The sequence below is a fragment of the Moschus berezovskii genome, chromosome 8 (assembly GCF_049115385.1).
Source record: "Moschus berezovskii isolate FMDL1 chromosome 8, NW_MosBer_1.0, whole genome shotgun sequence".
NCBI classification, from domain to species: Eukaryota; Metazoa; Chordata; class Mammalia; order Artiodactyla; family Moschidae; genus Moschus; species Moschus berezovskii.
Window position 1 is genome coordinate 92,438,370 of NC_142467.1, and position 20,661 is coordinate 92,459,030.

General features: G+C 45.3%; 1 protein-coding gene across 1 annotated transcript; it reads left to right on the plus strand.

Annotated features, from left to right (window-relative positions):
• The first annotated feature begins 2,035 nt into the window (after positions 1 to 2,035).
• LOC129559619 (uncharacterized) lies at positions 2,036 to 20,646 on the plus strand. The gene is given in 5 exon segments (XM_088838866.1): positions 2,036 to 2,178; positions 6,928 to 7,054; positions 10,705 to 10,879; positions 11,290 to 11,897; positions 11,900 to 20,646. Coding segments are annotated over 5 exon segments (1,491 nt in total). The 5' UTR covers positions 2,036 to 2,175; the 3' UTR covers positions 12,478 to 20,646.
• The last annotated feature ends 15 nt before the right edge of the window (positions 20,647 to 20,661 follow it).

Sequence of the window (20,661 nt, forward strand, 5' to 3'; positions counted from 1 at the left end):
TTATAAAAGCTATGAAAGGGGAGTTTGAAATATCACAATCCTTTTTAAGGTGCTTTTTAAAAACTTGTAGTTGATTTACAATGTTGTGTTAATTTCGGCTGTATAACAGTGATTCATATATATATATGTGTATATGTGTGCATATTCTTTTCATTTTCTTTTCCATTATGGTTTATCACAATCATTGAATATAGTTCCCTGTGCTATAGTAGGACCTGGTTGTTTGTTATTATTGATACATTATTATTGACTAAAGTCCTTATAGGCTAGTGCTGAAATTCCAACTTCAACCCCAGTTATTTTAATTGGCAAACAACCTGATACCCTATGAACCATATACACCCAAATCAGGTCATATGATTTAATTCTATTTCTGGACTTCCCTGACAGTGCAGTGATTAAGACACTGCGCTTCCACTGCAGGGGCACAGGTTCATTCCTGCTTGGGGAACTAAGATCCTTCATGCCACATGGCGCCCCTACACAACCCCCCCAAAAAAGTTATTTGTAAGTCATACTACTATGCCCACCTTTGTCTTAGGATTCTGCAAGTGGCTCAGCCTCTATGGCTGTGTCATAGAACCACAAAAATCTGATGCATAGCAACTCAGGTTGGTATCCACTGGGGTATCACCCCAGGCCACATGGCCCTGAAACCAGGCCCTCCAGAAGCTGCAGGAGTCATCATTTAAGAAATGTACCTAGGGCTTCCCTGCTGGCTCAGTGGTTAAGAATCCATCTGCCAACCCAGGAGACATGGGTTTGATCCCTGGTCCAGGAAGATCCCACATGCCAGGGAACAACTAAGCCCACGCGCAACAACTACTGAGCCTGTGCTGAGCAGCCAGTGAAGTCGCTGCAATGAGAAGCCACTGCACTGCAACTGGAGAAAAGCCTGCCGCAGCAAGGAAGATCCAACACAGCCAAAATAAAGAATTTTTTTAAATGAAATTGACTTATAAAGCCAAGTATATCTGATTTTTAAAAAAATCTATAGACTTATTAAAGAGGACTCTTATTCACAGAGTGCTGCCAGAGGACCGAGGCTCGGGCCTAAAGTGGGTCAGCATCTCCAACCACAGAGCAAAGGGCTTTTCCCATCTGTGTGAAGAGGGGAAGCAGGATGAAAGTTGGGCTAGTGAGGGGCTATGTGGATTCTGAGACCAGCAGGACTGGACGGGGGCCTCCTGGGTACGTTGTCTGGAGAAGCTGACCAGGGGCTTGTTCAGAACCTCACTGTTGCTCAGACGGGTGGAGAGTGAGGGGCTGTGATCCAGCGTTTCCATTCCCTGTGGGGAGGGAGCCTGATACCGTGGGTTATGAAATAGGACTCAAAAGAATTTGATCAAGCCCAGATTGGGAGCTGGGTCAGGAGAGCAGGGCCTCCTGGTGCCAAAGGCCACACATCAAACACGGTGGGATCCTGGCTTCGACGCGGACGTGAATGTCTTTGTTCTTAAAGAAATGGCACAGAACCACAGTGATTTCACCCCCCGGACCATTGGCCCCTGAGGTCACCAGACTCTCCTGTCCCATCTTATCCAGTCTCGACCATGGACAGGGGCCTCTCCGCGGGGCAAGTAATTCAGGACTTCTCGGTACAGGTCCACCTGCCCGGGAACAAGTTCTGCTAGGAACCCACGTCCCGGGCTAGCGAGTCCAGGTATCTAGAAGGAGGCTGGGCAAGGATGGGCTGAAGCCGAAAACCACACTTCCGCCCGGCATAAACACCTGACGAAGGTTCAGACTAAACACTGAAGCCTGGAAGGACAGTAACACTGTCTAGTCAGGGGGAGGCGGGGGCGAGCCCGGGAGAATAACCAGAACTGCTGGGAAGCTGTCAGGGTAACTTAGCTGGGGTGAGTGTCAGGAGTACCATCCAATAAGATCGCCACTTCCCGGAGAACCATTCAATCAAGGACTGCGGGGGCGGGTGTTACGTACACAAGAAGCATCTGGCGGAGGAGTGCGTGGGACACCGTTCAATTAGAGGGCGGAGGCCTCGAACTCCGTCCAATCAGGACCGGCGGCGGCCACCCTCTCAGGCCGCGCAGGCGTCGCTCGCTTCAGACCTGGGCGCTCCCGCACGCCTGAGGGTTGCGGTCCCAGGTGTCATGTTTCCGTGGCCTCGCGGGCTCCAGGAAGGATGCTCTGGAGATCCAGGAGCTGGCAGATATGGTGAGTTCTCTGGCCGGAGCCGGAGACCGGCTGGGGCTGATTACGACCCTCTGGGAGCTGAGGCAGGCCCGGGTCTCCGGCGCCCGCTGCTCTAGATAGCGACCCAAATCTCCTCCTCGACCCCGTTGTCCTGTCCCTTCCCGTCCTCTCTTAAGTGGGAGTGTCGGCCTTAGAATGCGCCCCTTGGGGATCCCGGGGAGGACCGGGTGACCCGGTCAGGGGCTGGGGTGAGGGGACCCGTCCAGACCTGACAGATGCCGTCATATCCCTACCAGGTAAGAAGTGCTTTATTCCCATTAAAAAACAAAATTCAACGAAGTAAGTTTCCAAACTCTTACTGGTTTTATTCAGTCATTCAGGAATCCGGCAGCTTCCCATCCAGCACAGAAGGGCGCTGCGGGTTGAAAGTCTCCTGTAGGCAGAAGTGAGCGGGTCGAAGGAAGCAGCGAAAGTGGGTTTTGTCTGTGTCAGGTTCCTTTACTCTAAGGAGGGCGCGGGTCTGCCAGGAAGATCGCCTCCCTTTGCCGACCTGGTAATTCCTGATTGACTGCTTTCAAATTCCGTTTCTGGGAGAAGCTGAAACTCTTAAGTTCAGCCAGCTCGGTGTCTTGGGACTCAGCATAAGTGACTCCATTTGGGGCTCTGAGCTTGTTTTATTATTCCAGAGATTTGGAGTAGGGACAGGACTCCGATCTCAGCATATGTCCCAAGGTCTCAGACGAAACAGAAAGGGGCTTTTCTGTTCTGGATGAGGAGGGTGAGAGCGAGGCAGTTTGACAGCCTGGGGGCTCTCTGGGGTCAGTGCATTCTCAGTCCAGATGGAGAAGGGGAGCTTTATTCTGCATCTCAGTGCTTCTTGATGATGGGCAGGGGGAGCTGGTGACCAAAAAGTCAGGGGAGAGTTTGGGTTAGAAATGGGCAATTGTGAACTCTTGGTCAAATGAAAAATTCAAACTTCCTAAGCATGCACTTTCATACTTTCATTCAAGTGTGTTATTGCGGGGTGCGGGCGCGGGGGTTGTCTGTAAGTGTCTCAAAAGGTAGACAGAGTTTATTTTACACAGAGGAGTAATTTGCTCTAGCGCAATAATGGAACCTGGGACTTCCCTGGTGGTCTAGTGGTTAGAAAACCTTCCAATGCAGGGGATGTGGGTTTGATCCCTGGTCTGGGGATTAAATCCCACATGCCACAGAGCAACTAACACCCAATTAAGCCAAAAATAATTAATTTCTAAAAAATAATGGAACCCCAGGAGAGGGGTTGTGGGAAATTGATCTACAGCCGGTAGATCTGAAGAAGCACAGGTGACAGTCTGATCCTGAGACTGGCATCTGAAGTGTGTGTGTGTGTCTGGGGGTTGGAGGCAGTCTTGAGGGACTGAACCCTGAACCTGTGGAATCCAATGCCATCTCCAGGTAGAGCGTGTCAGACCCCAGTTTCAAGGGTAGGAAACCCAGCTGGAGTCACAGAGAATTGCCTGTTATGGGGAAAAACCATGAAGTATTGGTGACCAGGAGTCTCTGAAGTGATATGGTCTCTGTGAGGGTAAAGAGACACAGAGGGAAGAAACACACAGGAGGGAAAACTGAGTTTTCCCCAAACACGTAAGAAGGAGAGCTAGTTTTCCTTTTACCAGGCTTCATCACATCACCGACCCAGCCCATCCTCTGGGAGATTCTCCTTGCTGACTCCATCTGTCTCCCAGCTCTTAATCTGGAGCTTTTAAAAGTTCTTATTATCTTTTGTCTTACTTGTGGAGCCATGTTGGGAGTTTTCACAAGAATGATATGGCTTATGGATGGTTCAGGATGGTAGGCAGACTCTTCTTCAGGCACTGTCCTTGGCTGATGCAAACAGTACATGGGTGGTGATGGATGAGCATGGCTGACCCTCTGTGCTTTAAGCCAGCACCTCCACGGTGGAGTCTGGGGCCACGTCTCTATTCAGGAAACCTCTATTAAGGCAACTGTGGGATCACCATTTTCACTCTGTAGTACTGAAAGCAAATCAGACTGAATTCCCAAAAACTTTCCTTGCATTTCCCTGATGACTCATGTTGAACATCTTTTCATGAACGTTTGTTTTTTCTTTTTTTGTTTTCCTTTGAATGAGCTTATTGACCATTTATATTTCTGTTTTGGAAAAGTGTCTGTTCAAATGTTAGGTATCAGCATCTCCTGGATGCCCTTTAGCATTTTATTTCCTCTAGTTTGCTGAGTATTTTTATCAAGAAAAGATGATGTGGGGTTGTTTTTCTTCCCTTTCTTAAAAAGTATTATGATGAGATATTTTGCATTTTTTTTCAAAAATAATTTTATTTATTTTTGACTGTGCTGAATCTTCACTGCTGCTGGGACTTTTCTCGAGTTGTGGCCAGCTGGGGCTACTAGTTGTGTGTGGGCTTATCATTGCGGTGGCTTCTCTTGTTGTGATTCATGGGCTTATTTGCTCCACGGGATCGAACTAGTGTCTCCTGCATTGGCAGGTGGATTGTTTACCACTGAGCCACTAGGGAATCCCTTTCTAATCCTTTTTTCTTTTTTTTTTGATCTTTTTTGGCCTATCCACATGGCATGTAGGATCTTAGTTCCCCAACTAGGATCGAACTTGTGCCCCCTGCATTGGCAAAGCAGTCTTTTTTTTTTTTTCCTTTGGTTGTGCCAGATCTTTGTGGCTGCTCTTGGGCTTTTTCTAGTCTCAGTGAGCAGGGGCTGCTCTTCATTGCCCAGTCTTCATATTGCAGTGGCTTTTCTTGTTGTGAAGCATAGGCTCTAGGCACTTGACTTTCGGTAGCTACAGCTCATGGGCTCCAGAGTGGTGACTCAGTAGTTGCCCGTGGGCTTAGTTGCTTCACAGCATGTGGGATCTTCATGGACCAGAGATTGAACCCCTGTCCCCAGCGTTGGCATGCAGATTCTTTACCCCTGAGCCACCAGGAAAGTCCCAAAGATGATGTGTTTTTACAGATACCTTTTCTGAGTCTATTGAGATGATCATGTGGTTTTTGTTCTTTATTAAGAAGGTATATGATACCAGTTTCCCATGGATGGAGGAGCCTGGTAGGCTGCAGTCAATGGGGTCACGAAGAATCAGACACGACTGAGCGACTTCACTTTCACTTTTCACTTTCATGCATTGGAGAAGGAAATGGCAACCCACTCCAGTGTTCTAGACTGGAGAATCCCAGGGACGTGGGAGCCTGGTGGGCTGCCGTCTATGGGGTCACACAGAGTCGGACATGACTGAAGCAGCAGCAGCTTTGTTTCTTTAAACCAAACTTTTTATTCCTGAAATAAATCCCACTTGGTCCTGGTGTTGAATCCTTTTTATATCTCTCTGGATTTGGATTGCTGACATTTTGTTGAGGAATTTTTTTGTTTGTGTTTATATGGGATAGTGCTCTGTAGCTTTCTTTATGTGTGATGTCTTTTTTTGGTTTTGGTATCAGCATAATGCTAGCCTCCTAGAAGGGGTTGGAAAGTGTCTCCACACAATTCAATTTTGTATATGGATTCCTAATATTAATACTAACAGTGTTTAACATCTTTTCTTGTGGTTATTGGCCATTTGTATATCTTCTTTGGAGAATTGTCTATTCACATTTATTGCCCTATTATTGAGTTGTCTTATTTGTCTTTTATTTTTTATTGTCATGTTGTTTAGTCACTAAGTCATGTCCAACTCTTACAACCCCATGGACTGTATAGCCCATCAGGCTCCTCTGTCCATGGGATTTCCCAGGCAAGAATGATGGAGTAGGTTGCCATTTCCTTCTCCAGGATTGTTGTTATGTGAGTTCTTCACATATATTTCTGATACAGAGCTGTCATCAAGTATGTGACTAGCAAACTCAGTTGCAACCCTAGTTGAAGTAACTTTGCCTTCTTTGTAGCTGATGTTGTGGGATTTCTTTTTCCCTTACATCTTGAACCCATATTTTTTTGCTTAAAAAAACAATTTTAATTTTGTACTTGTATCTTTTTATATCATCAATGTAGAGTAATCCCATATTTCTCTAAATATAATAATTAGGTTCTTCATTCTCCCTCTTAGAGTCACCTCTGGCTCAATCACCATCAGATTCTTCAACAACTCTTGTTTGTGGGACATCTTTCTTGAATTCCAAGCACTCTATTATTTATCTGAGAGGCCCTGCTGGCTTGACAGCTTCCTGAGGAACCAGGCCCTTTCTTACCCAACAGATGTGCTGAGCCCTGTGTCCTGGATGGCCTGTATACCCTCAGTGTCCACCTCATCACAGGAGGGGTTGTGTCTCTGCCTCTGTCGGATATGACGGGACCAGACCAGACTGCTTGTTGCTGTTGCCTTCAGGTTCATGGTTATTCAGATCCAGCAGCACTGATGTTCTGATTCCAGTTCTTGAAGGTGACAAGACAGTGATAATTTTTGACCAATCCAATGTCCATTTCCATGTTATCTGAATGATGGTTTCATTTATCAGTCTTTACCATGCCTCAGAATCTACTATCTTAGTAAGAACAGTTCTTTTTAGTCCTGTCTCCATTAGTCCATGTCTACTGTTGCTGTTACATTTTGCTTCAGTGTCCAGCACTTTCCATCACTGAGGAACCTGCATTGGATTTGCTGGCGTGTGATTATTTCCCACAAGAGTGTGAGCTCAGGAGTCCTAGGAATTGAATCCAGTTCCCACTTATTGGCCTCCCCATCCTCCCACACTCAAGGGTGACAGCAGAGCCTCACTGACACAGAATATATGGCTGTTTCAGGACTCAGTGGTCTTTGAAGATGTGGCTGTGAACTTCACCCTGGAGGAGTGGGCCTTGCTGGACCCTGGTCAGAGGAAACTCTACAGAGATGTGATGCTGGAGACCTGCAAGAACCTGGCCTCTGTGGGTGAGGACAGCTTCCTCCCTGCCTTAAGTCTTCCCATTCCGTTCCGTTCCGTTCCGTTCCGTCGCTCAGTCGTGTCCGACTCTATGTGACCCCGTGGACTGTAGCCTACCAGGCTTCTCCGTCCACGGGATTCTCCAGGCAAGAATACTGGAGTGGGTTCAGTTCAGTTCAGTTCAGTCGCTCAGTCGTGTCCGACTCTCCGCGACACGATGAATCACAGCACGCCAGGCCTCCCTGTCCATCACCAACTCCCGGAGTACACTCAAACTCATGTCCACAGAGTCGGTGATGCCATCCAGCCATCTCATTCTCCGTCGTCCCCTTCTCCTCCCGCCCCCAACCTTTCCCAGCATCAGAGACTTTTCCAGTGAGTCAACTCGTCGCATGAGGTGGCCAAAGTATTGCAGTTTCAGCTTTAGCATCAGTCCCTCCAATGAACATCCAGGATTGATCTCCTTTAGAATGGACTGGTTGGATCTCCTTGCAGTATAAGGGACTCTCAAGAGTCTTCTCCAACACCACAGTTCAAAAGCATCGATTCTTCGGCGATCAGCTTTCTTCACAGTCCAACTCTCACATCCATACATGACCACGGGAAAAACCATTGCCTTGACTAGACGGACCTTGGTTGGCAAAGTAATGTCTCTGCTCTTTAATATACTATCAAGGCTGGTCATAACTTTCCTTCCAAGGAGCAAGCATCTTTTAATTTCATGGCTGCAATCAGCATCTGCAGTGATTTTGGAGCCCAAAAAAATAAAGTCTGACACTGTTTCCACTGTTTTCCCATCTATTTCCCATGAAGTGATGGGACCAGATGCCATGATCTTCGTTTTCTGAATGTTGAGCTTCAAGCCAACCTTTTCACTCTCCTCTTTCACTTTCATCAAGAGGCTTTTGAGTTCTTCTTCACTTTCTGCCATAAGGGTAGTGTCATCTGCATATCTGAGATTATTGATACTTCTCCCAGCAATCTTGATTCCAGCTTGTGCTTCTTCCAGCCCAGCGTTCCTCATGATGTACTCTGCATATAAGTTAAATAAACAAGGTGACAATATACAACCTTGACGTACACCTTTTCCTATTTGGAACCAGTCTGTTGTTCCATGTCCAGTTCTAACTGTTGCTTCCTGACCTGCATACAGGTTTCTCAAGAGGCAGGTCAGGTGGTCTGGGATTCCCATCTCTTTCAGAATGTTCCACAGTTTATTGTGATCCACACAGTCAAAGGCTTTGGCATAGTCAATGAAGCAGAAATAGATGTTTTTCTGGAACTCTCTTGCTTTCTCCATGATCCAGCGGATGTTGGCAATTTGATCTCTGGTGCCTCTGCCTTTTCTAAAACCTGCTTGAACATCTGGGAGTTCACGGTTTACATACTGCTGAAGCCTGGCTTGGAGAATTTTGAGCATGACTTTACTAGCGTGTGAGATGAGTGCAATTGTGCGGTAGTTTGAGCATTCTTTGGCATTGCCTTTCTTTGGGATTGGAATGAAGACTGACCTCTTCCAGTCCTGTGGCCACTGCTGAGTTTTCCAAATCTGCTGGCATATTGAGTGCAGCACTTTCACAGCATCATCTTTCAAGACTTGAAATAGCTCAACTGGAATTCCATCACCTCCACTAGCTTTGTTCGTAGTGATGCTTTCTAAGGCCCACTTGACTTCACATTCCAAGATGTCTGGCTCTAGGTCAGTGATCACGTTATCGTGACTATCTTGGTCATGAAGATCTTTTTTGTACAGTTCTTCTGTGTATTCCTGCCACCTCTTCTTAATATCTTCTGCTTCCGTTAGGTCCATACCATTTCTGTCCTTTATCAGTGGGTTACCGTTTCCTTCTCCAGGGGATCTTCCCTACCCAGGGATTGAACCCGGGTCTCCCGCATTGGAGGCAGACGCTTTAGGGAACAGTTATTTCTTACAGTGTCCTTTCTTATGAGGGACAGGGATGGGAATATGTTGGAAAAAAGGCAGACATGGCTGCTGCTATTATAGAACCTACCTATAATCAGGTTTCTTTTCCATGAAAACAGTTTCATGCCTTGATTGACTTTTTGTCACTCTTGAGCAGAATCTCAAGGTTCCCTAATTTGGGCAGTGATAGAAGCATAATGACACTACCCTTATGGCAGAAAGTGAAGAGGAACTCAAAAGCCTCTTGATGAAAGTGAAAGAGGAGAGTGAAAAGGTTGGTTTGAAGCTCAACATTCAGAAAACAAAGATCATGGCATCTGGTCCCATCACTTCATGGGAAATAGATGGAAAAACAGTGGAAACAGTGTCAGACTTTGTATTTTTGGGCTCCAAAATCACTGCAGATGCTGATTGCAGCCATGAAATTAAAAGACGCTTGCTCCTTGGAAGGAAAGTTATGACCAACCTTGATAGTATATTAAAAAGCAGAGACATTGCTTTGCCAACCAAGGTCCGTCTAGTCAAGGCAATGGTTTTTCCCGTGGTCATGTATGGATGTGAGAGTTGGACTGTGAAGAAGGCTGATCGCCGAAGAATCGATGCTTTTGAACTGTGGTGTTGGAGAAGACTCTTGAGAGTCCCTTATACTGCAAGGAGATCCAACCAGTCCATTCTAAAGGAGATCAATCCTGGATGTTCATTGGAGGGACTGATGCTAAAGCTGAAACTCCAATACTTTGGCCACCTCATGCGACGAGTTGACTCACTGGAAAAGACTCTGATGCTGGGAAAGGTTGGGGGCGGGAGGAGAAGGGGACGACGGAGAATGAGATGGCTGGATGGCATCACCGACTCTGTGGACATGAGTTTGAGTGAACTCCGGGAGTTGGTGATGGACAGGGAGGCCTGGCGTGCTGTGATTCATGGGGTCGCGGAGAGTCGGACACGACTGAGCGACTGAACTGAACTGAACTGAAGAAGCATAATGGTTTTCACCCTGTGAAAGTTACACTTGTCAGTACACATTTGACACGATGATCTTGCTGCAGTTAAACCCACACTGACCCGTCGTCAGTGACATGAGGACTGGAGAATCGGCCCATCTCATGGACAGCTTGCTGTTCTCCACCCTCCCCATGAGGAACTTTCTCCACTAGCAGGATGGCAACCACACACTGTCCAACATCTCAAGGCCTGCTGGGTCTGTGGACACAGGCCTTATCCAGGGCCTCTGTACCTGAGATCACCAGGGAACTCACCTCTTGGGAGGAGCAGGTTCTGGATCAGACAGCAATGTTTCGACATACCCATTAGGAACATGACTAGGTCTCTGGGAAGATGATGGGTATAATTAACCTGGCTTCCCTCTTGGAGTTTTTATCCATCCTTGGCCACTCAAGGAGTCTTTTTGTACCTCCCTGTACAAAGGAAGGATTTGGGAAAGTGCATTTTGCCCCATTTCTTCCTACTTTCCTTCTTTGATAATATTGATCAGACATCAGTCTCCATTCTTTTTGAAATGTCTCTTAGTGAACAAAGCTGCCACTTTGACTCATTTTTCCTGTGATGGCCAAGATAGTCAAGGTCTTTTCTTTGTCCCCATGTCTATTTTTCCTTATAAAATTTGTTTACATTTTTGAATCTGTATATGGAAAGTAATCTTTTGGTTTCTTTTCTTTCCTTTATCCCACCGTTTCTTTCCTGAGAATTTAGTTACACTACCAATTGTTACAGGTTCTTTCCTTCAAGTTAAAACCAGATCTAGTACTCAGTGTGATATTTTGAAGAATGAACTGTGCAGTGAAGAGAAAAAAGTAAGATTCACGAGAAATGATTCCTGGTCTGTTTTTGGAGAAAAATGGGTGTTTCTTGACATCGGAGGTCACCATACCCTAGAAAGGGATTGGAGGTGAGTGGCACTGCCATGGGGGCGAGGATACGTGCAGCCTGTTAGACTCACTTGAAACTAAAGGAAAGGTGTAAACCTAGCTAGCCAAATTTGTACTTAGAAAATTTCGAAAGAAAATACTTTCCTAAATATGATGTTGAATATCTAAATCATAATGAGGTTGGAAACAAAATGATGACCAAAATACCCTGTATGTAAGAAACACGGAAAATGTTGACTCTGTTTTAGCCCTCAGCCAAAGCATTAAACTTGTTGCACTTTGTCACAATACAGAGTGTAAAAAATATGATCATTCATTGAAAATGGCAAGAATGTAGTCAAAATAATAATGAGCAATCATCAATAAATAATTAGTGAAGAAATTACTTATAATCATTCATCTCTAATACTGTGCTTCCCATTTTGAACAGAAATCATTTGGTGGAGAAGCTCTGCATAGATAACGAAGGTCATCACTGTCTGGAAGCCCTGAACCAAATTACAGATCTTACTGTACATAAAGGATATTGGCCTGGAATTCAGCTCTGTAAATGCACTAAGTGTGGAAAAGCCTACAGGGGTTGTTCTTTCCAAAATCAGCAGAGATCTCTCCCTGGATACACACATTATCCATGTGAGGAATGCGGGGAAAGCTGCAGCTGTGTTTCATGCCTAAGCCCTCCTAGGGGAACAGACATTGTAGAGGAACCCAATAAATGTCAGGATGCTGGGAGAACATGTAAGAGATGCATGAAGAGTCATGGTAGTAAACGGTCTTCAGATTGTAAGAAATCTGGAAAAGCTCTTGCTTTTCCCTCATCCTTTAAGGGACATGAGAGAGGTCAGCATGGACAGAAAATCCACATGTATAAAGTCTGTGGGAAATCCTTTACCTATCATTCGTACCTTGCACAGCACATGAGAACTCACACTGGAGAAAAACACTGTGAGTGTGAGGAATGTGAGCAAGCCCTCCGATATTCCTCATCCCTGGTTGGACACATGACGATACTCACCAGTGACAAACCTTATGTGTGTAAAAATGTGGGAAAGCCTTCAGTTGTCCCAAATACTTCAGAAGACACATGAAAACACACAGCGGCATAAAACCCTACGAATGCATAGAATGCGGCAAAGCCTACAGCTCCTCCTTATCCCTTAGGGAACATGCAGGAACACACAGTCAGGAGAATTCCTATGAATGCCAGCACTGCGGAAAAGCCTTCAGGCATCAGAGATATTTTAAAAAGCACGTGAGGATGCACAGTGGAGCAAAGCCCTATGAATGCACAGAATGCGGCAAAGCCTACAGCTGCTCCATGTCCCTCCGGGAACATGAGAGAACACACACGGGGGAGAAGCCCTTTGGATGTCCATTCTGTGGGGAAAACTTCATGCGCCAAGCCTCCCTTCGCGGACACCTGAGGACACATAGCAGGGAGAAAGCCTACACATGCACGCAGTGCCAGAAAGCTTTGCATTGGCCCTCCTCCTTAAGGAAGCATGTGCGAATGCACAGTGAGGAGAAGCCCTATGCATGTCAGCAGTGTGGGAAAGCCTTTTGGTACCCCACAAACCTGCGAGGACACATGAGGACACACACCGGGGAGCAAAGCTGAACATCAGGCCTCTGGGAGAGACTTCACTTTCACTTCAGACTTGGATTGTGAGCAGCACCCTGGAGCAGAGCCTTGTGAGTGGGACACTGGGAAAACCTTCAGCTCTTCACTTATTTCATACACAAAAACTCAGGGCATGACAGAAATCTCTTAATGAATATAAATATGGTTTTCCCTTCCTAAGTGCCTCATCTTCAATAGGGATCCCAGGGTATTCATTTCTAGTTCATGTTGTTAATCTGAACAATTAAGGTAACTATCCCTCTGTCTCCTTCATCTGTACTAGTTATATTTCGTTACCTTTGATTTTACATCATCATGCAGTCATATAAAGTTTATCTCATTTCTGTTACAATGTCTTTTGGGTGGGAGGACTACGTCTCTTGGCTTGGGGGAATCTTAGTTTTCTAATCAAGCATGGTATCTGTGCCTCTGCAGTGAAAGTACAGAGTCCTAACCATTGAACCACTGGAGAATTCCTGTTACAGTGTCTCTTTAAAATTTTTTTTATTTATTTATTTTTGACTGTGTTGGGTCTTCATTGCTGTGAGAGGGATTTCTCTGGTTGTGCCGAGTGGGGGCTACTCTCTTATTGTAGGGCATAGACTCAGTAGTTGTGATGCACAGGCTTAGTTTCCCCAAGGCATGTGGGATCTTCCAGGACTGGAAATGAACCCATGTCCCCTGCATTGGCGGGAGGACCCTTAATCATCAGACCACCAGGGAAGTCCCTACAAAGTCTTTTGAACCCAGGGGTGTAAGTGGTTTTCAATTTTCATTTTGTGTGTGTGCATGTGTACAACTTGGTATGTTTAGGCAAAAAATTTTTGATACTTTCTTTGCTTTATATTCCAAGTATGTAATCATGATATGAGGTCTGTATTGTTGAAAAGTATTTCCTGGTCCACTATTAGAGATACAAGAATTTTCTGACTCAGTATTTACCCTCCCCTAGAACCTTTATACTGAAAGTTGTGTCTTCTACGTTTCTTTGTAGACAATGAATACTGTATCTGTGTTCTTCACAATAATTAGTAATTGTGGAAGGTCTTGAAAGACCTTCTGTCTTGCCTGGTGATGTTTGTAATTTGGTCTCTGCTCATTGTCCTTGACCTTGGTTAGAAACTGGACACAAAACCCTGAGTTAAGAAGAATGACTTGTTGGCATGGAGATGAAAGGTGCTGTCGAGATGATTCTACTGAACTGTGTTGTCATCTTGGGTAAGGTGGGAAACTGTATATCCAGAGTCCTTCTGTTAGTGATTCTGAGTTAAAGTTTTTGAGGAGAGGAAGATGCATGAAGTCTGGAGCTGGAGTGAGGAAGCCACGATTCTCAGCTCTTCTGTACCATCAGGACACAGAGCTGCCGGGCAGCCTGGTGGCCTGAACTCCAGCACTGCTTTCTCACTCTGGCTCTGCCTGTGTGGAGCAGCCCCAGTCAGACACATGTTTAATGTTAGTTACCTGCTGGGCAGCAGTGTGGACTCTGCTCATTAGTGTGGACAAGGCCCCTCATCACGGGTCCTCTTTGGTTTTCAGGTTCACACAGTTTCCTGCATGTTCCTGTGGCTCTTTGGGGTCCATCAGGCCACTTCTTCAGGCTTCAGAGGATCCCTCAGTGATTTTCTCATATCATGTGGCCCTCTTCATATCCAAGGATTCTCCTAATTACTTGATTTCTGTGGGAAGCATCTTGTTCCTCTAACAGTGGATGTTCCCTACCTCTACCCATTGCAGATATAATATGGCAGCCACAGATGCAGGAAACCTGCTTCCCTAGTTGCATTATGAGGCTGTAATGACCCCTCATTTCTTGTTCCTCAATACTTCTAAGACTGAGATAAGCTCCTGTGGATATATGTAGCAGTTTGTGGCATTTTCTCTTACAGGGGTCTGCTCTTTAAATGATTAGCCCAGTATGTTTAATTAGTCCATTTTTATATGTTATTTCCCATTGCTTTAATATGTGATCACCCAGGATGTGATTTAAAACAATGTGCATTAAAAAAATCAAATTCAGGAACTTCTCTGGTGGGCCAGTGTCTGAGATTCTGAGCTCCCAATGCAGGGGGCCTGGGTTCGATCCCTAGTCAGGAAACTAGATCCCACATGTCACAATTAAAGATTCTGTGTGCTGAACTAAGACCTGGCACAGCCAAATAAATAATTTTTTAAAAAATAATCTGATTTAAAGTGTTAGAGGGATACCTACTGAATGCTTATTTGGAGGCCGTGAATCTGTACCTGTCTTGTGTGCCTTTAGGGGCTGGCCATGTGTGGCCACAAGAAGGGGATCCAGGAAGGCCCAGAAAAAGCTTACTCTACTCAAGGCCTAGTGACATAATCACTGCACAACAAGACAGGGGTGTCACTCGGGGAGCACCAAGGCAGCTATCTCACTTGAGCCACAGGGGAGCAGAGCATACAAGGACCTGTGGGCAAACATCTATATTAGTCAGCGGCGTAATTGTTTGTAATTGTTTGTTTGAGCCTAGAGTGCATGGTATAGAAGGGACATTCAATATCTAGCACCAGATTATGATTGTGGACTTAGAAATAAAGGCTTAATTGGAGTCAGGACCCTTAGAAAATGGAAGAGAAAAAGTGGGCGTTTGGTTTGAGGACTTGCCTGCCTGGTGATCACAAGCTCCTCACTGGTTGCCCATCAAGCCCCTATGCACTGGCCCATCTGTGTATGGTGGCTCCAGACCCTGAGAATAATTGGTTTCTTCATTCACTAGTACCTTCCAGACATCATACAAGTTAGGCTGTTGATGAATTCTAGCCTGGGATCATAAAGACAGGGATTCTGGGAAATATACCTCCCAGTCACACGCACAATGAAAAAAAACAATCCAGCACAAACATATCTACCTATTGGTTTCATTGACCTTTCACAATTGTACCAAGAAATGTAGCACAGTGATGGGGTGAGAGGACTTCCCTGGTTTCTCAGACAATAAAGAATCTGCCTGCAATGCAGAGTTTGATCCCTGAGTCAGGAAGATCCCCCGGAGAAGGAATTGGCAACCCACTCCAGTATTCTTGCCTGGAGAATCCCATGGACAGAGGAACTTGGTGGGCTACAGTCCGTGGGGTTGCAAAGAGTTGGACATAACTGAGCAACTCAGCATGCACTCATGAGGGGATGAGAGGGATATGGAGAAGATTTCATTCAATCTCTCCAGTGAATATTATAGCAGAAGAGTAAACTATTTCAGGTAACACTGGCAGTTGATACCTAAATAGATTATTAAACTATATACAAGGACATGTATGTACTGTGGCCAGCACAGAAGGTAGGGATCAAAAGTGGTCGACACAGTTTGGAAAAAAGAAACTAGAGACAGAATTAAAGTTTCAAAGGTGGGAGCAGGGGACTCAAGACCTCTAGGATCAAGAGCCTTGTTCCTCAGAGCCATATCCCTTTTATTTAGTGTTTTGGCAAGCAGGAAATATCTGTTGTGCTATGATAAAATCAGCCTTCTGTGTCCCTGGTCACATCTCCCATTTTATTGATTACTTTGGACTACCTTTGTTATTTTTTTGTACAAGGGGTATCACCCAGCTGGAGGTCATAGACTTGCATATGCTTTGGGAAAACATCTTGGTATGTGCACAAGCAGCGTTCTGAACTTGCGCTGACCCAGCGTTCCAAGGTCCACACTGTTTTTCCTTAGCTTAGCAGGGCATGATGACCCCAACTAATCAACCCGATGTACTTTTGTTTGGATTATACTTAATTGTTATATCTTGCTTTTATTCTTTTCCCACGGTGATTTTCTCATGGCTTAGCCAGAGCAACAGTGGCTGACTATTAACCCCTGCATGTATGCATATATACTGAATTCAGTAATGTCTTCTCCCTCCCTCCCCCCTCATGACCACCAATTTCATGTCCACCTGGAATCTCTCATACAACCTGTGGATTTAAAAGATATTCACAACCTAAAATTTGAGAGTTATGTTCTACCCAGAGGGAATTTTAGGGACTTAAGCCCTGGAGGCAGCATCTCAAGTAAGCCTGAGAGAACTGCTCCAAGGAGGTGGGAGGAGGAGCCAGGTAATATAGAAGTGTTGCAACAAAGGGCAGGTAATCAGAACATCAAAAACTGACAATTGAAGAAAATAAAATATCCCAAGTTAAGCAATGTAGTGCTTTTCTATGTATGGGAAGATGCAAAAGTCTGGGCTCACTGAAATCATTCCTTTGATATGCATCTCAGCTACCTAGGGCCAGTATCCTGTGTTTTCACATCCTGAGTTCCTCAGGGCTCACCGTGGGGAGTGGATGCAGTCTGATGGATGATAGATGGCAGATACTCTTCTCTTTCCTGATTTCCTTCAGGTTCAGTGGCTCTCATTGGAGGGCTGCAGTCACTGATGACTGACATCCTTGTTTACTGATACGGTAGGAAATATTCCTTTTCTCAAACCTGATTTGAAAATAAGGTCTGTGCAGATGTAATCAGGGTGTGGCCATAATGGATTGGAGTAGGTTGTAATCCAGTGATGTGTATTGGGTCACAGACACCTGCCCAGGAGACAGACATGTCTTAGCCGTGTAAAATCAGAGCAGAGGTTGATGTGATCTTCCTTTTATTTATTTATTTTTGGCAGCACTGGATCTTTGTTGCTTTTTGCACAGGCTTTCTCTAGTTGAGGTGAGCTGGGTTTGCTCTTCATTGTGGTGCTTGGGCTTCTCATTGCAGTGGCTTCTAATGTTCCAGAGAACAGGCTTTAGGACCACAGGCTCTAGGTACATGGGCCTCAGTAGTTGCAGCACATGGGCTCAGTAGTTACAGCTCAGGCTCTAGAGCATAGGCTCAGTAGCTGTGGCACTCTGGCTTAGTTACTCCAAGGCATGTGGGATCTTCCCAGACCAAGGAACGAACCCATGTCCCCTGCATTGGCAGGCAGATTCTTATCCACTGCACCACCAGGGAAGTCCCCGATGTGATCTCTCTACAAGCCAAGGCATGCAAAGGATTGTCAACAGTCTCCAGAAACCTGGAGACATGCCTGGAAAAGGTTCCTCCTCAGAGCCTCCAGAATATCCAGCCCTGCTGACAACTTATTCAGGTAGGTCCAGCCTCCCAAACCGTGAGAAAATATTGTTGATTTCAGCCCCGCTGTCTCCAGTGCTTTTTTGAGCGGCCCAAGCAGACTAATGCAGCTCCTAAGGCGGGAGTGGGCCTTGGGTACTTGAGGGTCAGGAACATGCCAGTGTTTCTAGAGGAGAGTGAGGTGGGGGCAAGAACATCAGAGACAGGAAGAGAGCACTCTGTGTGGGCAGGCACGTCATGTCCTGATGCGTGGCACTGAAGGCACTAGCAACACAAGACAAAATAGATAAATTGGACTCCATGAAAATTAAAATGTTTTCTGCATCAAAGGACACTATCAGGAGAGTGAAAAGACACCCTACAGAATGTGACAACCCATTTTTGAATCATATATGTGACAAGGTTTTATTATCCAGAATACCTGAAACAACTTTGTATAACAAAATGCCAATGATTCAGTTAAAAAAAAAAAAAAAAACAGGAAAAGAACTTGAATCTACTTTTCTCCATGTGAAAGTGATAGTCGCTCAGTCATGTCTGACTCTTTGCAACCCCATGGACTGTAGCCCACCAGGTTGCTCTGACCATGGGATTGTCCAGACAAGAATACTGGAGTGGTTTGCCATGCCCTCCTCCAGAGGATCTTCCTGACCCAGGGATCAAACTTATGTCTCTGATGTCTCCTGCATTGGCAGGTGGGTTCTTTACCACTAGTGCCACCTGGGAAGTCCCCTAATCATTGTACTACCAGGGAATTCCCACACAGAATGTCTTTTAGTGGTGACCAGGAGGTGGGGTTACCAAGGCTATACTGGTCTTATCATTTGTTTTTAAATGAATATACAATTCACATTCTGTAACGGTTACCCTCTTAAGAGTGAAAGTCAGTGGCTTTTTGTATATGGCATAGCTGTACACCCATTGCTATACAATCTAAAAAGAAAGTGCAGCTGTTCACATTTCAAAATTCACAGAGACGGACTAAAAGCTGATATGATATGAATTTCCCTGCAGTATAACACACATACCTGAGGACTGTGATATCTCAGTGACACAAGGTTGATAACCTTACACTGGACATACAGCAATTACAAGCCAAAATTATTGGCATGCAACATGCGTCTTTAAGCTGTAACCCCAAACCGAAACCTTATAAGGTATAGCTGATGGACTAACAGCACTGAATCCTTTGGAATGGATAAAAGGCATAGGTGGCGGGCTTATAGGCACTCATATCTTTTTGCTGTTTTTTTAATAATCTTGTGTTTAGTCTTCAGATGCACAAGAAAAGCCCTCAGAAAATTAATGAAGAAAGCAGTGGCCCAGTCAGTCTACCTACTGTTACAAAACAAAAAGAGCGAAATGTGGGAAACAGTCTCCAGATGTCTTTGCAAAACCATGAGAAAAAATAATAGGAAACAGCAACAAGAAATAACCGGAGTATATGGGCTGATTGGCTGGGGTCAGAGTGACCTGCTTGAGCAGATGGAGAGAGAGGAGTGTGGACTTAGCAATGCCCAGTCAGTGCAAGTCAGAAAGCTGCTTGCACACGCACTGATTGTTTCTCTGATGTTCCTGTGGGGATCTTCGCTCCCAGCAACATGGTGCCCTTTGTACAGAAAATAACATAGAAGTTCAAAAGAAAAACATTAACTGGGGACGTGACTGGAAACATGGGAAACTTATGTGATCTTAAAAAACAGATACTTTCTGCATACCAAGAAAGAAGCTCAATAAAAGTGATGCGGCATTGAATATCAGGGCTTTTGATCCTCGAGGTCTTGAGTTCCCCAGTCCCATCTTTCCTTCTATTCTGTCTTTGTGTTTTCTTATGTTCTGCAGCACCTGTCTCTTACCCTATGTTGCTAAGCTGGACTCAGCAATGGTGACCTTAGTCCACGCTGTGTCCTGACACTGAAGGTCACCAAATTGATGAAACAGATTTTCACCTATTGAGGTCTGGGGAAGTCATTCTGATGCATACCTGATTCAAGTTGAAAGTGAAAGTGTTAATCGCTCAGTCCTGTCCAACTCCCTGCGACCCCGTGGACTATAGTCCACCAGGCTTCTGTCTCTGGAATTCTGGATTGGGTAGCCTTTCCCTTCTCCAGGGATCTTCCCAATCCAGGGATTGAACTCTGATCTCCAGCATTGCAAGTGGATTCTTTACCATCTGAAGCCCCACCAGGGAAGCTCGATTTAAGTAGAATTTTATGCTAAAACAATGTTTGTGGCCTATTGAACAGCATGTCCATCTGCTTTAAATTATTAAAGCACCCACTGACCAAAAGTAAAATGTGTTTTAAAAATAAAGATTAGGGGCTTCCCTGGTGGTCCATTGGTTAAGAATCTGCCTTGTAATGCAGAGGACACAGGTTCAGTCTCCTGTCTGGGAAGATCCCACATGCCCAGGGTCAACTAAGCCCAGGGGCCACAACTAATAAGCCGGAGTGCCCTAGAATCCACGCTAAACAAGAGATGCCACTGCAATGAGAAGCCCTCGAACTGCAACTTGAGAGTAGACTCCACTCGCAGCAACTAGTGGAGAAAACCTGCAAACTCCAAGGAAGACCTAGCAAAAAAATAAAAATACAGCAATACTTTTTTTTTAAATGAATATTAGCTGCCTCCCTTCCTGGGGCATCAATGATGGTCCTCCTTCAATGATAAGACTGCTTTTTGAAATCTTGGAATAATGTTGCCCTGACTTGTTTGATGTACTATGTTCTGACAGGAGAGGAAACTGCTAAAAACCGTGCTTCTCCTGAGCAGTTCCTCTGAGTTATCTGAGAGGCTGTCTTAAGCGCTGTGGTCTTCAGTTTGGCTTAAATAAAAGTGTTTATTCGTTTAATTTTATTTCCATCAGCAAAGCGCTATGACCTGTATTTTCTCGTCCACATTCCGTGAACGGAGCAATCTGCATGGAACCTGAGTCTGGACTACCAGATGCAGAAGGACACAGGTGAGCCGCGGAGCGGACACCATACGGTCCGCCGCCCCCAGAACTGGCTGTGCGCGCAGCCCAAGTTCCAGGTGGGCAGATCAGCCAAGCGTGTCTCTCTGGCATGTCACTCGGGGCAAGGGCGGGGTCTAGTTGAACTGTCCAATTAGCAGCTAC